Source organism: Nuphar pumila, chromosome 13 (genome assembly GCF_984573655.1).
Source record: "Nuphar pumila chromosome 13, dmNupPumi1.hap1.1, whole genome shotgun sequence".
Taxonomy (NCBI): Eukaryota; Viridiplantae; Streptophyta; class Magnoliopsida; order Nymphaeales; family Nymphaeaceae; genus Nuphar; species Nuphar pumila.
Window position 1 is genome coordinate 79,813,235 of NC_143261.1, and position 19,769 is coordinate 79,833,003.

Consider the following 19,769-nt stretch of genomic DNA (forward strand, 5'->3'; position numbering starts at 1 on the left):
TGGTAATCCCAAAATATTTCAGAGGTAAGCTGCCAACCTGCCATCCATAAACAATAGCAACTCTTTCTACTAAAGCATGATCAACATTCAGGGGGACAATGACAGATTTTTCATTATTAATTTTCATCCCTGCCGCCTTTTTGAAATCAGCCAAGATACGTTTAATGACACTCACCTGATCCTCAGCAGGATTGCAGAAAAGAACATTGTCCGCAAAGAATAAGTGGGAAATTTGTTGACCTACCATGGGTAGCTTTACCACTTCCAACTGAATACGATGCTAGTATGTTTACATAAAAAACGAAGTGAAAGAAAAATGATAGGAAAAGCAAAGGTGTATGTGGTAGAAGGTAAAAAAGATGATAGTGGTGGTGGTGGTGGTAGTGAAAGGAGGAAAATCGAAAATGATGGATGGTTATGGGAGGTGTCAAATAATGAAATATACAACAGCACTAACAAGAAAAAGTAGATAGTATAGGTGGTGGCAGATAGATGAAAGAAGAAGTGATGAGGGGTGGGTATGCTAAGTCAACATTGAAAGAATGGAAAAGAAAGAGATGGTAAACGGGGAAGAATTGCACACAAGTGACACAACAGAGAGCAGTATATTTACACACACACACACACACTGCTTGGTTTGCATGGCTTCGCTCGTTCTTTCGCTGACTGGTATCTACTATTGCAACATGCAGGCAGAAAGCCTCCTGGCATGCACCCACACACAGTGATAAATAAAAGGGAAATGATGATGAGTAGTGGTCTATGTCACATGGACTCTTCTAAAGGGTCGGCGCACCCACGTCGTGCGGCACCCGATGTGGCTATTATAAAAATCAGCCGCATCGGGTGCAGTCAAACTTCCATGGGTGCGGTGCAGTCAAACTTCCCTGCGTAAGGTCAACCGCACTCAGGGATATAAGTGTCCATAAATGGACTCGATCAACTATGACCGAGACCATTTCGGTCCAAAAAAAATTTAACGTGTTTTAAGGAGGGGGGGTTAGGGCACATTTGGGTAAAACACCCTCCCCCCCTTCTCAACCCTTCCTCCGTGCCTCCCGTCCCTGTTCCTCCTACAGACAGCAATAGAGCAGCGGTGGTCCTCCTCCTACCAGCAGCGGCGGCGACAGGTAAGATTCCTCCTCCTCTTCTTCCTTCTCTTCCTCCCTTCACTTTGGTTAGAGACTTGACCGCGGTTAAGAGACCTTTAAAAGGGAGTGCAGAGGGAGCCTCTCTCTCTCTCTCTCTCTCTCTCTCTCTCTCTCTCTCTCTCTCTCTCTCTCTCTCTCTCTCTCTCATCGAAACTTTGATGGTGGAGAAACACCTTTTTCTCTTCATTCTCTCTTCCGTTGATCTTCTCGTTCTAGGGTTTTCGAGCTAAAAGGCTTAGCTCATTTTTCTATATACCCTTCCAAGTGCAACTTTTTTTCCCTCCTCCCTATATATTTTCCCTAGGAATTGTTATTTCCACGTTTGGGAAGATTGATTTTGGTCATTTGGTGTGAGCTTTAGTGCTGCTTTTGTTGTTAAAACTGTGGAGATGTCGACCTTGTTTTACTGAGTTCTGATTTTTTTCCGTCATCTTTTTTAAACTTTTGCAATGTTTGATTGGTGGGTTTTTTCCTTCACTTTTGCAGTGTTTTCTTTTGTGCAGTATTTGGGTTCAGGGGGTTATGTTTAGGGTAAAGGCTGCCATGAAATTTTCCACAGAAATGTTGGCATTAGTTTCAGCGTCCTTTGGTTTCTAAAGATTTTTCCCAAATAAGAAAAATCTGGCGCTTTGTATACTTACAGTTTGCTGATTTCTTATTTGTAAAACATGGTTGCTTTGCTGGGTTCTGCTCTGCTGAACCCAAGGTTGCTGCTTTCGGCTTTGCTGAACCCAAACTTGTTGGTTTCGGCTCTGTTGAACCCAGGTTTGTTGGGTTAGGCAGAGCTGAACCCAGGCCTGGGTTCGGCAGAATTGTTTTATGATATGATAATTATTTTTATTTCATTAGTAAATGCTAACTTAAAATTGTTACAGAATATATATATATATATATATATATATCCTTCCCGCACCCCTGCACCCAAGTTTTTTTAAAGTGCCGCATCGCTGAACCTGCACCTATGTGACATAGGTAGTGGCGCTAAGTTGATATTGAGACTAGCATTAGGGGGTGTCAATGAGTCAGGTTTACCTGGACCCAAACCAAACCAAACCCTATAGGGTCTAGGTATGGTGACAAATAAGAAGACCTGATTAAGACCCAGCTCCGGAACCAAAAGGTCCTATTAATACATGGACCTGGGTATAGTTTGTGAAATTTTATACCAGACCCAGGCCCGACCCGAGTTCCGATTAAGAACCGCAATTTTTCAATGTAAAAATGATAAAAAAATATTATTTTACCGCATCTGGTTCTTGTAGTTCTGATCGGGTCCAAGTCTGGTTCATGTAGTTCTTATCGGGTCCAGGTATGGTTTCTCTTATAGTAGACCCGGGTCTGAACCCAATACCATACCTGACAATCTGGTCCAAGTCTGGTTCCACCTGGGTCCGAACCAAACCCGACATGTTGACGCCCCTAAATAGCATATATATATTAAAAAAACACTGAAGTTTTGACTTTTGAGTGACAATTAAAAACACCTATTTTTTAAATTTTTAAAGTCACCTAAACATTTTCTTGGTCAATTCGTCATGTGTCCTGAACCATCCAACACACTATTGAATGTATATTTTATTCACGATTTTACCCTTGTAATGACTCTCTCTCTCTCTCAATGTCTCAATACAATTCTTAGCCCTTCTTTCTCTACTGTCTTAATATATATGTGTGTGTGTTCTTTTAAATATCCTAACATTTTCCCCTGCCGAGCTAATCCCAAGAACAAGATTTGTGACTACGATTATGACAGAGAAAATCCTCTTCCAACTGTAAGGTGATAACCCTGATTCTAGGTCCAGGTCTCATTGGATGAGGATTCAGCCTAACCATGTGCAAATCCATATGCAGAACAATAAACTAGATTTGATGAAATCTTAATTTTTTATATTTTTACATTAAAAAATAGCCGACCTTAATAGAAACTCGAAGTGAAAACGAAGTCAGCTTTGAAATTTATAGACCATTTATTAATCAGACTTATGACATTAAGCCTGAACTCAGATCCTATTGGATCTAATCCAGGTGGGAAGTATGTCATACCTGACCCATTGACAGCCCTAAACAACACCATATAGGCCGAGTTAAGGTTTTTGTTCCTCAGCAACACCATTTTTTGGATTGTGAAAGGTTAGGAGCTATCTACTGGTGAACAATACAATCATTCTTGCAACATGACCGAATTAGATCAAGTGAATCTTGACTGTGTTATATTCTAAATTGTTTGTCTAACTGCTTCCCTATAAAATTCTAGTATATAAATCTTAAGCTTCTAACATTACCTAAGGTGTGTGTGTGTGTGAGTGTGAGTGTCTATATAAATATCTATATAGAGAGAGAGAGATATGCTATTGTGTACCGCACGTACAGTAGGTGAAAGTTGTACCCACTGAACTCGTAGATGTGTTCAGCATGGTTTGTTTGCTAGGGATCTCACTTTGGATCATCTTTCTTCAATGTAAATATATGACTTCTTGAGTCACGAAATTTTGGTAGATTGTGGACTGTCGATCTTTTAAGCCCTTAGAAAACCAGCTTACATGTTGCAAAAACATTATCCAAAACCTGTTTTCAACTAAAGAACGATATAGATCACATCTATAAGTTTAGATCTACAAAAAAAGTGCAAAAGAAGTAAAAAAACTGACATTTTCTACCAGATTGCATGTACAAACGACTGTAGCAAATATATATAAATAACTAATTAATTGTATGTATGTATGTATGTATGTATGTATGTATGTATGTATGTATGTATGTATGTATGCATGCATGCATGCGTATGTGTATGTGTATATAAGCTATTAACATGGGCAACACAAGATACTCTCTCCTATTTATCATAGCTATCAAAATAACTCACAAATATCAATGTGCATGCCTCCACCCAGCAGATTTTTAATCTTAGGAATAAAAACGTTTTCCGTCAAACAGCATGCAACATTCAGTGATTAAAATGCCTAACTGTGTAGAATTTAAGATTGTTTTCATCACCTTGAATTTTTACATGGTGGACAAAAGAGAATCTGTCTTTTCTGTCAGTTTGTTATTAAAAGGCATCATTTTAATCTTTTTTTCACCTAGGATGAAATTAATATAGAGTATTTTCTGGGCTTCTTTTCCAAAAAAAGGGGTATTTATCTTACAGCCTTAACCAGCCGTCTCCAACAACCATCTATTTGAGTGAAAACCTTGTAAACTTTGCCTTTACTTTTTCACTGCTAACCTAGTTCACCATCTCCAACATGCATTCTTACAATCTCATCCTATGTCACAAGGACTCTTCTAACAGGGCACCGCACCCGCACCAGGCGGGTGCGACACTTGGACACAGCTTCCTTTGTGTTAGGTGAAGTCAACCACACTGAGGTCGATTTCTATCCAAAAGTAGATTCAGTTAACCCTAATCAAGTCCATTTTTATCTATATTATATATATAAATACATAAATACACACAAATACACATAGTGTTAACTTAAAACTGCTAAAAAATTATATTTATATATATATATATCCTCCCCGCACTCCTGCACCCAAGTTTTTTAAAAGTTCCGCATCGCCGCACCCGCACCCGCACCTATGTGACATAGATCTCATCAATTGTGCCATGCAGTTTGACCATTTCACCATCTCTGGCACTGTAGAACTAAGGTTTCAGCACTACACAAATTCTTATTGATTGTTTTGCTTTTTCCAAATCAACCCTAGGAAGCGAAAATAATTTATAATCGGTTACAGCTTTTATCAGCTTTAGAGACGATATGTAACTAGAATGATTTTGGAATGGTTTACAAGAAGCGAGGGATGCCTTTTAACAATAGTAGTAAGGGCAAGTTTTAAGTCTATGCCATAAGGACATCTTCTGAAATTTGAAAGGAAAACTTCTTATGTTTTCTCGCCATCACTTAAATGTAATTTGGTTTGTTTGGAAGAGAATGATCGCAAAGTAATTGGATCTAGGCCATTAAATATCACATTTGAAATTCTCATAGTGGCCAAAATAATTTACAGGCATTGTACATTTATGCACCAAATAGTAAAAGACATGCATCCAGCAACCGGAATTTGTCCTATATTACCCAATGCTTAAATGATTATTGAAAGAAGCTACATATGCGTAAGCATCTATTAACATGCTAATGATGAAGTTATGTAAGCAAGATGTATGCTAAAGTGAAGGTGAAATTTTGAAACCAATTTGTCAAAAGTGATGGAATACCCCTTGGAGGCCTTCTCTCTCAAGCATCAAAGATGACTGCACATGCAATTGAACTGCTGCATATAGCTGCTTCTCAGCAATAAACTTCTCTATTTGACCTGGCACCTACACAGAAGCCAATCAGTAAAATAACTGCTTAACCCAGCAGAAAAAACTAAAAGATCTTCCTCCAGATAAGTGAACAATCATTTAAGATTCAAACTGTTGCAATATACTTACAGTAACCTAACCATCTGAAACAATATAAAAGAATTTAAAACCAGAATTAAGTAATAGCGGGCTAATTGAAGTGTAGATTAAACAGAACAATGACTAGATTCCTGTCTGCTGAAAAAACAACACATGATTCAACTGGATGTCCTAAGCACCACAGCTTCAAGGGCTCCATCAGAGACAGATTTGATGAGATTCCGTGAAATACATAATGCACTGCGGCTACTATACCCAAGCATGTTCCTTGCTTTAAAGGATTGGAAGGATAGCCTATAGAAATAGGTGGAAAATGACTGCAAATATTCAATCCTAGACAGCTAGATACTTGTCACTCACAGGATCTCCCCCACTGATATAGTGATATGTTATAGCCATAGATTATGAAGATGGAATCATTTCTCTTGAACACGTGGGCAATAAGGATCAATTGCAGATGTGTTTGCTAAGATTCTTGTTCCTTTGCATTTTAGTTCATTCCTTTAAAAACTTGGGATGATTCCTCTAGCATCATCTTAAGTTTGAAAGGGAGTGTTAAGATTGATGTAATATATGTATCACTATTTTGTGTACTAGCCCTCTTGCTACATATATGTAACATTTTATTCTTTACAGGGGTATTCTTGTATCTTTTCATACTGCTGGTGTAGAGTCAACTGTTTTAGTCTTCTAGTGATGTAGAGGGGTGGACTCCTCTGTATTGTTGCATCTCTCATTTTAGAGCTAATGAAGTTTCTAGTTTCTTCTATTTTTTGTGCCTACTCTTCGTGGATCCATCTATGAAGCTATGAGGACATAAATTTCAGCTTAGTTTCATTAATTGATGTTCCTAACTATAGTGATTTAGAATTATTGTTTTATACATGCTCACATACATACATACATCTGAGTGTGCACAGTCGTGTCCCTGTGCCTTAATTTTTTTAAACTTACAATATCGTACCAAGTGTATCTGCATCGTCTACCGCTCCTGCATCTGTATTCATGTCACATAGGCTAGAACCCTAAAAAAGGCCAGGGTGTACAGCATAGAAGGAACTTTAAAGATCAAGAGTTGAAGAATGGTTAATTGTTAGGCACTCTTTCACACTTGAAGACCTCAGCTGAAGAAGATTCTTGGATACATGGTAAGTCGGGTATGTAGAGTCAGCATCTTTTTAGCATTCCCTTGTGCAGCCAGGGGTAGAACCATTCCCCTAGAAAACAATCTGGAGCTTTTGTCTATCACTTAGAGCCAAAATATTTGCATTGTTCTTTAGAAAAAATTAACACTCAGTCTATCATGAAAGAGAAGCCTTTCAGCTGGCTAGTTTGTGCTACCTATTGCTGTGCCAAGGAGGAATCTATGATGCACTTGCTACGGAATTGACTCTTTTTCAGAAGTTTACTGTAACTTGGCCTGACATTAATGAACTCCTATTTGAAGAGGTGTACACGAAAACTCCTAATTGGTCCATCACCTATCATCAGGAACAAGAGCTAGAGATACATTAGGAAATGGCAGCTCTATCAGCCAGATGGTTCAATATGGCAGGAGAGAAATGACAAGAGTTTTCAAGGGGAAGTTATGATGCAGAGCATTCTCAAGATCCGAGTTTTGAAGATGAATTGGATCCAAATCCGATTCCCAAAATTCAATCCAAGATGTGATCCAGGGCAGATCCAATCGTGCAGGACTATCAAGGTCCAATTGGATCTCTACCAACCCAGACCCATTTTGATTATCGTGCTACAATATCTGAGATATTTTGCATCTTTCTCAGAGATTGTATTTTTATTATTCGATTCCATTTTTGCATGTGAGGAATCGCATTAAATATGTTTTTATTTGTAATTTTTTTTAGGAGCCGGATTCTACGGATCCGGATAGTTCTGGTACCCTGTAGGATTGTTTTGTGGTGCTAGAGGGTCTATGGTGAATGTGGGTAGTTTTTTATTTTTCGCATTTGCATTTTCTAATGTGTTTTTGGTAAAGGATCCAATTCGCTGCATGATCCGGATCTGGATCTCGATCCATCTCAGTAGAGCCCTAGTTGGCACCACTTTGGGGTGGACCAATTTGGGCCTGGTTCAAATTCAGTTTTGACTATTCCAAGTCAAAAATAGTTGTTGGCCCTTGTTAATGCTCATGGCCAAAAATAGGCTAGTCAAGCTCGTTTTTGGAGCCTGGCTTGGGAAGGTCATTTGGCTCTTTAATGAGGCCATTTCCCAAGCCCCAAGCCTTTTAATGAGTGGAGGTCGACCAAGGGGGAGGGAGCTTCTTCATTTTCGTTTTTGGTGTGTGACTGGTTCTAGAGTGAGGGAAAATTCTGTTTTGGTGGCTGGTTTTGAGAAAAAAAGACTCATTTGATGAAGGTGGAACCGAAAGTCGTTTTTTTTTGTGAAGGTGATCTTGTCAAGATCGACCTTGCGAGTTGATGCAAATGTTGCGTGGTTCGAGTTGGTGGCTGATTCAAGTGGCTATTCGTGAATCGTCATTCCAGTGTCGGCTGCTTCCCAGCGGCATCCATTGTCTTCTTCATCCGGATATCATATTCCCGGGTTCATTTGTTCTTACATTGTCGTTATTTTATCATATTGGTTCACCCCAAAGTGGCACCAAACTAGGGCTCCACTGAGATGGATCGAGATCCAGATCCGGATCATGTAGCGAATTGGATCCTGCACCAAAAACACATTAGAAAATACAAATACGAAAAATAAAAAACTACGCACGTTCCCCATACACCCTCTAGCACCACAAAATAATCCTACAGGGTACCAAAACTATTCGGATCCGTAGAATTCGGCTCTTAAAAAAAATAAAAATAAAAATTACAAATAAAAACATATTTAACGTGATTCCTCACATGCCAAAATGGAATCGAATAATAAAAATACAATCTCTGAGAAAGATGCAAAATATCGCAGATATTGTAGCATGATAATCAAAATGGGTCTGGGTTGGCAGAGATCCAATTGGACCCTAATAGTCACGATTGGATCTGCCCTGGATCGCATTCTGGATTGGATTTTGGAATTGGAATTGGATTTGGATCCAATTCGTCTTCAAAGCTCGGATCTTCAGGATGCTCTGCATCAAGTTCTCTCAACCCATCCTTATTCACCGTGCCATTGAAAGTGATATTTTTATATGCCCGAAGTCTAAATGGCTTGATGTCAGTCTCTCATGGATTGGTTCAGCTAGAATAGGGCATGTTTATTTGTGTTAAGTCCTTTGTTTCTAGATGCTCTTTTGAGGACACCTTCTCACCCGTTTTTCTGATTTATTAGTAAGATTCATTCCTTCTCAAAAAAAAAAGAACAAATAATTTACATTTTTCTTTTTCTTATGATATTGTTTGCCTCTTCTTTGACTACTTTATATCTCTCAATGTCTATTGTTAGCGTTGACTTCTGTCATTCTTTACAATATATTTTCTTATCTCTGATGGAACTCTCAGTCCAAGATTTCCTGTGCATATTACACTTTACTTTAGATTCAGAATATAATGTCGTTATATTTGTCATTTATATCTAAACTGGAATTGAATCTACTTTATGATTGCACTATCCTTGCTCCAATAATCTTTTTATGTTTTTTCCCAATATAATCATCCTTAAAATCACATGATCTAATCCTTAGGATTCTTTTCACTATTGTTTTTGCCATTTGAGTCTTGATTACATAGGTCTTGACCTAATAACATATATTGTGTGGTGCTACATCTAATGACATAAGTTCTTGAATATTGCCTATTATTTTCATCTTAATTGAAATACTATACGTCACACTAGATCTACTCTTGAATGTTTTAAGCTGCTTGCCATTCTTCTTGGAGCATGTGTTAGCTACTACAAGAACAAATATACCTGTAAAAAACAAGAATCATCTGTCTCCCAAAATGTATATCGCTCCATGCATTCTATCATCTTTGCTTGTCAAATTTCCTAGTACACATTTAAATCTTCCACCCATGAGTACCCTTTCATTGCTAGGAAATGGTTATACTGTGCCTTCAGTTGTGCCAATATATTTTTTTCTAAATCTCTTATGTGATCTTGTTTGACGTGCCTCAACACTAATAATATCAAAAACCTCCTTATATAAGATATCTTAAGCCTAAAAATCTTATTCAAGAGCAGCAATGACCATATCTTGGAAATCACCATCAACTATCATCCCTTTCTTATTCAAGAACTATTCACTTTGATTTACAAATTCTTAAATCCGTCATTGACTTTCCATTGTCTCTAGTAGACACAGCATAACTATTTACCTAATCATAGTTATCCATGTTTAGGACTGATGATGGCAAACAAAAAAACAAACTAATTACAATGTTATTATGATCTTACAACACCACTCTTGACCAAGTGCATGTGGTTTTCTATGCATGTCTTTGGTAAAAACGAATCATAGGATATGAGAGACTTGTTGCAATGCATAAAAAACTAGACCAATTTTATAAGTTGTCTATAGCATAATTAGCCCCATACACTTAAGAAATCTGCTGGACAAGCAGATTTAAATTTCACGTACTGCCCTTACAGGGTCCCAAAAATGGCATTTTAAATCAATTCTATTTCAGTATCCAAAATAGTCTTTTGAAGAAAATAAAGAGTTGATATTTTTTAATAGAAAACAGACACCTTGTCAAACAACTATGTCTAAGGTATTGTCTATCTAGGGAGCACTCTCCCTCTCTAACCCTTCTCTCATGTCACTCATCTTATGAAACTCTTTGCATTACTTTGCAATCGTATTTCTATTCCACTCATCTGACCAACTTATATACAGCAATGTAGTTAATACTTATGATGCCACTTTCACTTAAAATAAGCACAGCTATTCCAAAAGCATTTCATAATTTTTTTAAGAGGCAAGCAGTGGGATAACCATTGCAGAGCTCTCAAAAGTAGCATCTTGTAGATTTTATCAAAACAAGCTTGAGAAGCTGAAACAAAAATAGGTGGAAAACAGATACATCATGTCTAAGATCTTTGGGAAACTGGTTTCTCTTTTATCTCTGCTGCCATAGCATTTCAACAATCTTCATCTTTTCCACAAAACAGTCCGTGGTACAGCAAAAGGAAAGCCACAATGGATCTAGGATTTCTTTCAAATATTCAATCGTATTCTAGTCTTAGCATGCTAAAAGGTTGATGATTGCCATCAGCTTTTTTTGTATTTCCTCCAGCTTTACTTCAACATTAAACCTGAAGATATCAGAACCATCTTTAAGGGAAGTTTGGGTGACAATAAAAAAAATTGATAACTAAATTACAATAAAAAGGTATTTGGTTGTAAACCAAACTAACAAAAATTGTTTAGAAAATTATCTTTTTAGGTCCAAAACCAAGTTTTAATAAAATAGGGAGGAGCCATTTTTTAACCAGTAACTTATTATTAGTCACCTCCCTCCCACTCTCATTCCTCCCCCATTCTCACCATTGTCAATTACCAGCGATTTGCCCTCTTATTTTCTAGTTCACTGGTATGGGTGGTAGAAGGATGACAGGGGTGCTGTTGCATCCTCCTTGGTCATCTTGTTGCCGAAAAGTTGGCCAGAAAGAAAACATGAAATATCTCTCTTTTCACTTTTTGGGCAGATTTGACCATCTCATGGGTCGAAAATAATAGGATCGGTGACAACCAACATAATGTCACCTTTTTCACCACTTTCTGACCACCATATGGAAAAATGAAAAAGTGAAAGGGGAAAAAATAAGGTTTGTCAGTGATTGCCACTGAGAGAGGCAGTGATGATGATGAGATACATGTGATCATTAATGGTGATAATGATGATGGCAATGATGTGGTGTCAAAGGGATCATGATAGTTGATGCCCATGATGACGTTATTGGTGATGATGATGATGATCTTCATGCAGTAGGAAAATGATAGTGATGGTGATCACAATCATGATCATGATGAATATGGAGATAGTGATGATGAAGAGTGACTATAACAAAGATAATGATGATAAAGATTATTAGATTATGATGATGATCATTATCATGATGTCTTCATGATGACAAACGACAATGATTGATAATGATGCTTTGACTTCTTTCAAAAAAAAAAAGATAATGATGCTTTTGTTGTTGGGGATGGTTGACAATTGATCATGACATTGATGGTGATAATGTAATATTGATAAATAGAATCTGAAGGTATTTGTTAATGATGCTAATAATATGGATAATGATAACAACTTTTGAACTATGTTGCCATGGAGGTGGTGATGGTGCAAAAACACAGCTCAGGAGAGGATGCACATGCACACACAGGACTGAACACACACAAACAAAACTCAATTTAACGTGCTTTGATCAGTGTGACCTACGTCCAAGACTAATGGCTGCCTTCTCTCTCAGCCTTTATCAATTTTATTTCTCATACTTTTATACACAGAGGTTACATTAGATGGCTCGATATTGGCAAGGGATAACCACACCAGTCTCTTTCCCAACGAGAATTTGGTAACTTCAAGATCTTCTGAGTTTCTTGGAAAGCTACAGCTGTTATCTTCATGTCCAAGAGCTTCCAATTTGATGCAATTCTCAAGACCTCTAATTGGCAACTTCAGCTGAAACCTGATCTGGATCCATAAACTGCACTGGATCAGATTCTGCATGATGACCCTGAGAACCAGATTCTCTAGCATGCCCCCTCAAACTCAACATGCTAGATCCAATGTAGAGTTTGCCACACGAGAATTTGAAGCGCTCTGAACTTAGCAGTTTTGTAAATATGTCTGTTATTTGATCCTTAGAGGAGATATACTTCACACATAACTCACGTTTAGCAATCCTGTCTATGATGAAATGATCTCCATGTGCTTGGACCTATTGTGATACACAGGATGGTCTGCAAGATGAGCTGCACCCACATTATCACACCAGATTGTAGGAACTTCAGTTAAAGAGATACCAAGATCCTGAAGGAAGATATTTCATCCACATAACTTCAGCTGCTGCATTCGCCAAGGCCTTGTACTCTGATTCGGTACTGGAACTAGACACAGTGGTCGGCTTCTTTGAACTCCACGATATTAGATTAGGACCAAAGAAAACAGCATAACCTCCTATTGATTTTTTATCGTCCGGGCATCCAGCCCAGTCAATATCAGTATACACAGAAAGATTCTTTGCTTTGGACAGCCTTATTAGTAAACCATACATCAAAGTATATTTCAAATATCTTAATATTCTTTTCACAGATGCCCAATGCACATCAATGAGAGCCTGCATATATTGATAGACCCGGTTGATAGTGAAAGATATATTAGGACGGGTCAAAGTGGCATACTGTAAGGCTCCGACAACACTCCTGTATAATGTGGGATCGTTAAAGCTGTTACCACTTCTGGCAGAAAGCAGAGGACTGGTGTCCATAGGAGTGCTAACAGGTCTGGATCCTTCCATGGAAACCCACATAATGAGATCCAAAATATACTTTCTTTGGGACAGAACAAGACCCTGATTGGATGGAGTGGCCTCTATACCCAAAAAGAAATGCAAAGACCTTAGGTCCTTCACAGCAAACTCTGAACTCATCTTGCGAATAAGATTTCCCATGAATGAAGGGGAGTTCTCAATTATAATAATATCATCTATATATCAATATGTAAACCATAACCTGAGCAGTCTTGAGAACAAAAAGAGACGTGTTTGTCTTAGCACAAACAAAACCCAAAGTGATTAGGAATGAGCTTAGATGGGAGAACCAAGCTCTTGGAACTTGTTTGAGACCATAAAGAGTGCTTTCAAGCTTACATACATGTCTTGGGTTTTCCGGATCCTCAAATCCGGGGGGTTAATCCATAAACACAGGCATTCTGAACATCAAGTTGCTTTATGACCCATTTATGACTCACAACAATGGAAAGAACCAATCTGATAGAAGACGGTTTAACCACAGGACTGAAGGTCTCAAAATAGTTAAGACCTTCCTGTTGGCTATAGCTCTTAGCCACCAAGTGTGCATTATACCTTTTCCAAAGTACCATCATCTCTTCGACGTCTTCGTTTGATCTTGAAGACCTTTGCACCCTACAACATGCTGATTATCCTGAGCTGGAACTAGAGACCAAGTATTATTTTTAAAAAGAGTATTATATTTGGCTCTAATAGCTTCCTGCCATTTTGGATCCTGGATAGCATCTTTGAAGGTTATGACTTATGAGCGTTAAGATGCACATGTAGTACATCTTGTGTATGTATGTGTATATATATACACATACATATATGTATATATATTATATTTATGTTATACATGTAATAGGTTATGTTCATTAGGGCACTTTAGTCATTTCACATTCTCCTCAAATCTCTTTCAGGTCATGACCAATGCCCCACAACGCTGAATAGGCATAAAAAAGCTACCGAAAAAAAGGCAAGGTGCACCTTGGCAGACGAATTGTGTTTTCCCAGATATATTATTGATAAAGAAAGATTCTCCATTGGAAATCAGGCGCATATGAGGGAAGGGGGGCCATTACTTATTTCTTCATTAGCGGGAGGGGGGGGGGGGGGGGGCGGGGGAGACTAGCCTCATGACTTCTCACTGCAAGAGAGGTGCACCTAACCCACCTACCTACTCCATCAAGGTGTTCCGCGGACTGGTGATTATAGACCTATATTGTATTTGAATTAGGCACCCCAAAGACTATATACAACTTGTAATGATTCACAACAAGAACTTCTACCGAAACGAAATTCTCTGATGCAGCTAAGGAATGAACCAAGTCCACGGATGTCAATGGGAGACCTATCAAAGTATCTGAAAAAAAGAGAGTATACGAGTTAGCATGCCTAGACTCCCACCAACGGTGAAAACGTCATCTTGCTTGTCGATTATTACCCTGCCTCAAATCAAACTCATTGATAAACTTAACGCGGTTCTACGAAGGATAAAACCTCAAGGGTAGCGGTCCTTCTTCGGCCCCCAAAGACGGCGCCCTATGTCCATCCAACCCTAGCCCAACATTAATTAGAAAGGGTTGGTTTGCAGTAATAGGGTTTGCTCATTAGGGACAGTTTTGTAAAACTGTTTTCTTTTTTTTCTTTTTTTTCTTTTTTTTCTTTTTTTCTTTTTTTAGTTTGTAGTTGTTGGAGTTAGCCCAACTAGCTATTGGACTAGCCTCTTACTCCCTTGTAACTATAAATACGGGATCCTCTCCCATTGTTTTCTTCATGCTTTCTCAAGCATATTTGTGATAAATAATATTTATATTTTTTATATTATAGCCCTTTAGTGGCTTATGTTTGTGAGACTTCCTGTGAGCGTGTATTTTGACAACAAGTTATGTCACATAGGTGTGGGTACGGGTACAGAGCAATTTCAAAAAATTTGGACACGGGGACACGGCTATATATATATATATATAAGATTGTAAATTTTAAAGCAAAAATAAAAAAGTAATTTTATTGAAGTAACAACACAAACTTACCAAAATATAACACATAAAGAAGCTTTTGAGTGTGATAACAACAAAACTTATCATAAATTAATTTTAATAAATAGACAAAAATAGACTCGGTCAAAGTCGACCAAGTCCAAAATGTGGACGGACTCGGCCCCGGTGCGTTGACCGAGTCCGACACTTAGTTGACCGTGTCCGCCCCGTGTCCGAAGTCGCACCCGTGTCGGGGCGTGTCGACGCAGATGCATAGACCTTTTAGCTGAGTCTGTGTGACTTAGCCTACAAGTGGCACTTTGTATTTGTGTATTCTTATGTGTTCTTGTAGCCCTTGGAGGCACTCTTTTTTTGTTTCATTAAAACAGGTTTTATATCTTGCCTTAGGGTGGAGAGAAGAGTTGTAGGCATAGTATATTTTGAAAAATGATATACTTTATGATTGATGGTCTCATCTTGAAGCCTTGACATCATATGATGTGTTCGAGTAAGAGATGGTTGAGATAAATTTGGAACCACAAGAGGCTGATTTTTTATAGGACTAGCAGATTCAGGAGAATTGGTTGAGCAGGTTCACTTGGTGCTATTCAAAGTAATTGACAAAGGAAAAACACAAAATGAGAGTGTAAAAGAAAAATTAAATAAAGCAAGGCCGGACAACTCATTAACATAACCACCATATGTGACTTGAAAAACTCTCTCCCATGATCATCAAGTATAGCAAAGTTTGTGCCAATATGCATATTTTTTAAAAGGAAAATCTCATAAGTTTCAGCATTAACTAAAAATATACCAGCTAAACTTTTTCTTTCCTTGCAACTCCATGCAATTACTGTAAATAAAACACTTAATATGTGCTAAAGTCTAAGTGAACAGAATAACATACTAAAATATAAGAAAATATATGTCAAACTACCTTAGCAGCATTCTCTATTTGATCTAGAAGCGCAATTATATGCCGCAGTGTAACAGATCGGTACCACAGTTGATGTAATTGCTTGTTGCGAGAACCTAGAAGCTTCTTTGCTTCAGCCAAATCAACTTTCAGAGTGCCTACGCTTTCAGTAGATTCACTAAATAGCCGCAAAATCTGAAAATTGAATGTAAAATATCAGCCATTTACTAGTAAAGAAATTACCACAATGTATAGACGCTCAATACTTAACTCATGCTTAGCAAATAATTTTAACAGTGATTTTACGAGGCCACCCATTTTGGCCCACATATAGTTGTCTAGAATTCGCAGATTATGAATAGCACGACATGCACAGGACATGATCAAGGTTTATCAACAATTGAAACATTTCCAACCACACATCTGATGCTGCAGAAAACAATTAAATTTGAGGACATCCAAAGGAGAAAGTTATAGGCCAAAGACTAGCTGATTTTACCTTTTTTCTGTTTGATGAGACAAAGGCAAGTGACAAGGAATGTGTAGCATGATTACCTCAATGCTATGTCACATAGGTGTGGGTGCCAATGCAGGTGCAGATACAGGTGCAGGTGCGGCGATGCGGCACTTTAAAAACTTCGGTGCAGGGAGGGTATATATATATATATACTTTTTAACAGTTTTAAGTTAACAATAATGAAATAAAAACAATTATCATATCATCAATTCACCATGCATAAATTCATGCAATAAATTAAATTAACAATCTACAATTGTTAATCATCATCACTATTCCTCGTCAATAAAAAATAACACCACAATTAAATCAAGCTAAATATATTATGGCTACGCTAAGTGAATTAAGAAACAGAAAACAATTAAACAAGTCAAGCAAAAAAGAAGTAAATTATACTAATAAAAAAAACAAACAATGCATAATTGAATACCAAAAAAAAAAGTTGGCCGAACTCATAACCCAAGCTTGGGTTCGGTTCTAGTGAACCTAGGTAGGAGTTCACCATAGACGAACCCAGTTGGCTTGGGTTCAGTTCTGTTGAGCCCAGGACTGGGTTCAAGTTTTACTGAACCCAAGCATGGGTTCAACAGAACTGAACCCAATAGACTAGGGTTCAAGATCTACTGAACTCAGCCCTGGGTTCAGTCGAACCGAACCCAGGAGTCGAACATAGAAGGCCTGGGTTCTGTTCTGCTGAACCCAAGAGCCAAACCCAGCATGCTTGGGTTCGGCCCTTGAAGTAATGAGGGGAGGAAGAGGAGGAAGGAGGAGAATGAAGAAGAAGAAGAAGAAAGAGAGGAGGAGGAGCAGGATAAGGAAGAAAAAAAAGAAAGAGAGGAGGAGGAGGAGCAGGATAAGGAAGAAGAAGAAAGAGAGGAGGAACATAGAGAGAGAGAGAGACGCACCTGGGTTTCTCAATATCGTCGGGAGAGGAGTCGGGGAGGTGGCCCTTCATCGTCATCGTCGTTGTTGTCGAAAGAGGAGGAGAGGAAGAGTCGGGGAGGGGAGGGGAAGGGGAGGAGCAGTCAAGGAGGCGAAGGAGGAAGAGTCGGGGAGGGGAAAGGGAGGAGCAGTCGAGGAGGCGAAGGAGGAAGAGTCGGGGAGGAGAAGGAGAGGTCAGAGGTGGCACAATTGTGCCCTAAAGCACCCCCCCCCCAACTAACCCAATTTTTGTAAAGGACCAAAATAGACTTGATCAATGTTCACCGAGTCTATTTTGGTCAAATATAACCTTAGGTGCAGGTTGACTGCACCCAAGGTATTTGACCACACACGGTGCGGCAAATTTTTATTACTACCGCGCCCGCACCTACATCGCGTCAACGCAGGTGGGGCGGCCCTTTTAAAGAATCCATGTGGCATAGCCTCAATGCATTTATTTGTCCAATCATTTCATCTTGTTGGTAATAATATAGGGAAGTAAGTTTATTTTCATTTGAAAGTGTATAATTGTCATACTTTGCAGCCATTACAGAAATTGAATTGTTGTTTTCGTGGATCTTTGGGTGTTTGATATCATTCCAACCTATGTAGTCAAAGGCACCGACTAAGCGCCTAGTCGGGCTAGTCGTTAAAAGAACTAGGAATCAGTATGATTCCTATTTGCTAGTTTACCCCAATAGGGGTATAGACTTTCCTGACTAGGTCAACACTCAAACTGGCCTCGCCTAGGTGCGAGGGCAGTTATGTTTAATGTTATTTTTTCATTTTACGATAAAACGATAGGGGGTTATAAACCTCTCTCTCTCTCTCGCACCCTCGCCTTCACCTTGCACCCTCAATCGTCACCCTCGCCCGCAACCATTGGTTCATGTACGCCTCCACCTCTTCTTCTCTCTCCCTTCCTCTTCTTCTTCTAGCTTTCTCTCTCCCCCCTTCCTCCACCTCTTCTTCTTCTTCTCTCGTTGTCTCTCTTTCTCTCTCCCCCTTCATGTTCTTCTTCTTCTTCTTCTCTCAGTCTATGTTTACTATGCTCGACGATAGCAATATCTTACGTTTTGTGCATTTGTTGTTGACTAAGTCAAATAGACTCGGCTAAAAGGTCGACACACCCATGTCGACACGCCCCGACACGGGTGCGGCTTCGGACACAGGGCAGACACGGTCAACTAAGTGTCGGACTCGGTCAACGCACTGAGGTTGAGTTCGTCCACATTTTGGACTCGGTCAACTTTGGCCGAGTCTATTTTTGTCCATTTATTATAATTAATTTTGGACTCGGTCAACTTTGATAGAGTCTATTTTTGTCCATTTATGATAAGTTTTGTTGTTATCACACTCACAATCTTATTTATGTGTTATATTTTGGCAAGTTTGTGTTGTTACTTCAATAGAATTACTTTTTTATTTTTGCTTTAAAATTTACAATCTTATTATTGTTATATATATATATAGTTGTATCCCTGTGTCCAAAAATTTTTAAATTGCTTTGCACCCGTAACCGCACCCATGTGACATAGGTTGTTGATTAATTTTATGTTGGATACATGTTTGTTATTAGTTTTAGCACTTTATTTTAAGAATTTAAATTATTTGACAGTTGTTGATATTTGTAGTTGTTTATTTTGCTTATTCAATTGTTTTTAATATTTGGGCAGGTTTGGTAATGTTCAACATTTTTTTGTTTATTGCATATTGTTGATTGGTTTTATGTTGCATAAATGTTTGTTACTAATTTTAGCAATTCATTTTTTATTTTTTATTTTTTTAATTAAGGTATCGACTAGTCAGGCCTAGTATCTGACTAGTCTTTTTAGGGGTCCATCGACTAGGCACCGCCTAGCGCTTTGGATTACATAGATTCCAACCTTTCAGATTTATTAAATTTTACAGTGGTTACCAAGAAATAGCAATATATTGTGCATCAGTTTCTTTAATGATCTATTTGATTCTATCAGGTGATAATAAGATTTTACATTTGTGATGTAAGAAAATCAGTTGCATAATTTATGAAGTTGGAGTATAAGGCCTCATATCTCTCGGCTGCACTCCATCATATAATGTTACTCACACCAATAGACATATTAGGGTATGATGAGCAAATATTTTTTTTCACCACATCATGACACAAAAAATAGGTACATATGTACAAGCATGCATGCATGCATACCTACCTACATACATACTGATGCAGAGCCGGACCCGACTGGTCTTGTACCCCGTGACCCAGGCACGGCCAGGGAGCCCGACCCACCATAAAGGATGGACGATCGGACCCATGGGTCCGATCCGATCGCAAGTACGGTGTTGCGATGCAAGGACGTACCCCTGCGTACCTACTCCAGGCGAGGAACAATCCGGACATCACGAATCCAACAGCAACATGAAGATGACTCGGATCACGACTCGGGTCCAAGACTGGACCCGCGACCCG

The 19,769-nt window shown here is 38.6% G+C and overlaps 1 protein-coding gene across 2 annotated transcripts in view; it reads right to left on the reverse strand.

Annotated features, from left to right (window-relative positions):
- The window catches only part of SEC8 (subunit of exocyst complex 8), a 138,964-nt gene that overhangs the window by 93,261 nt on the left and 25,934 nt on the right, over positions 1-19,769 (reverse strand). For both annotated transcript variants that reach the window (XM_089985603.1, XM_089985602.1), the window contains exons 4-5: positions 15,901-16,074; positions 5,371-5,475 (exon numbers count right to left, since the gene is read on the reverse strand). In XM_089985603.1, coding sequence (XP_089841729.1) covers positions 5,371-5,475; positions 15,901-16,074 — 279 coding nt within the window. The remainder of the gene's footprint in view (positions 1-5,370; positions 5,476-15,900; positions 16,075-19,769) is intronic.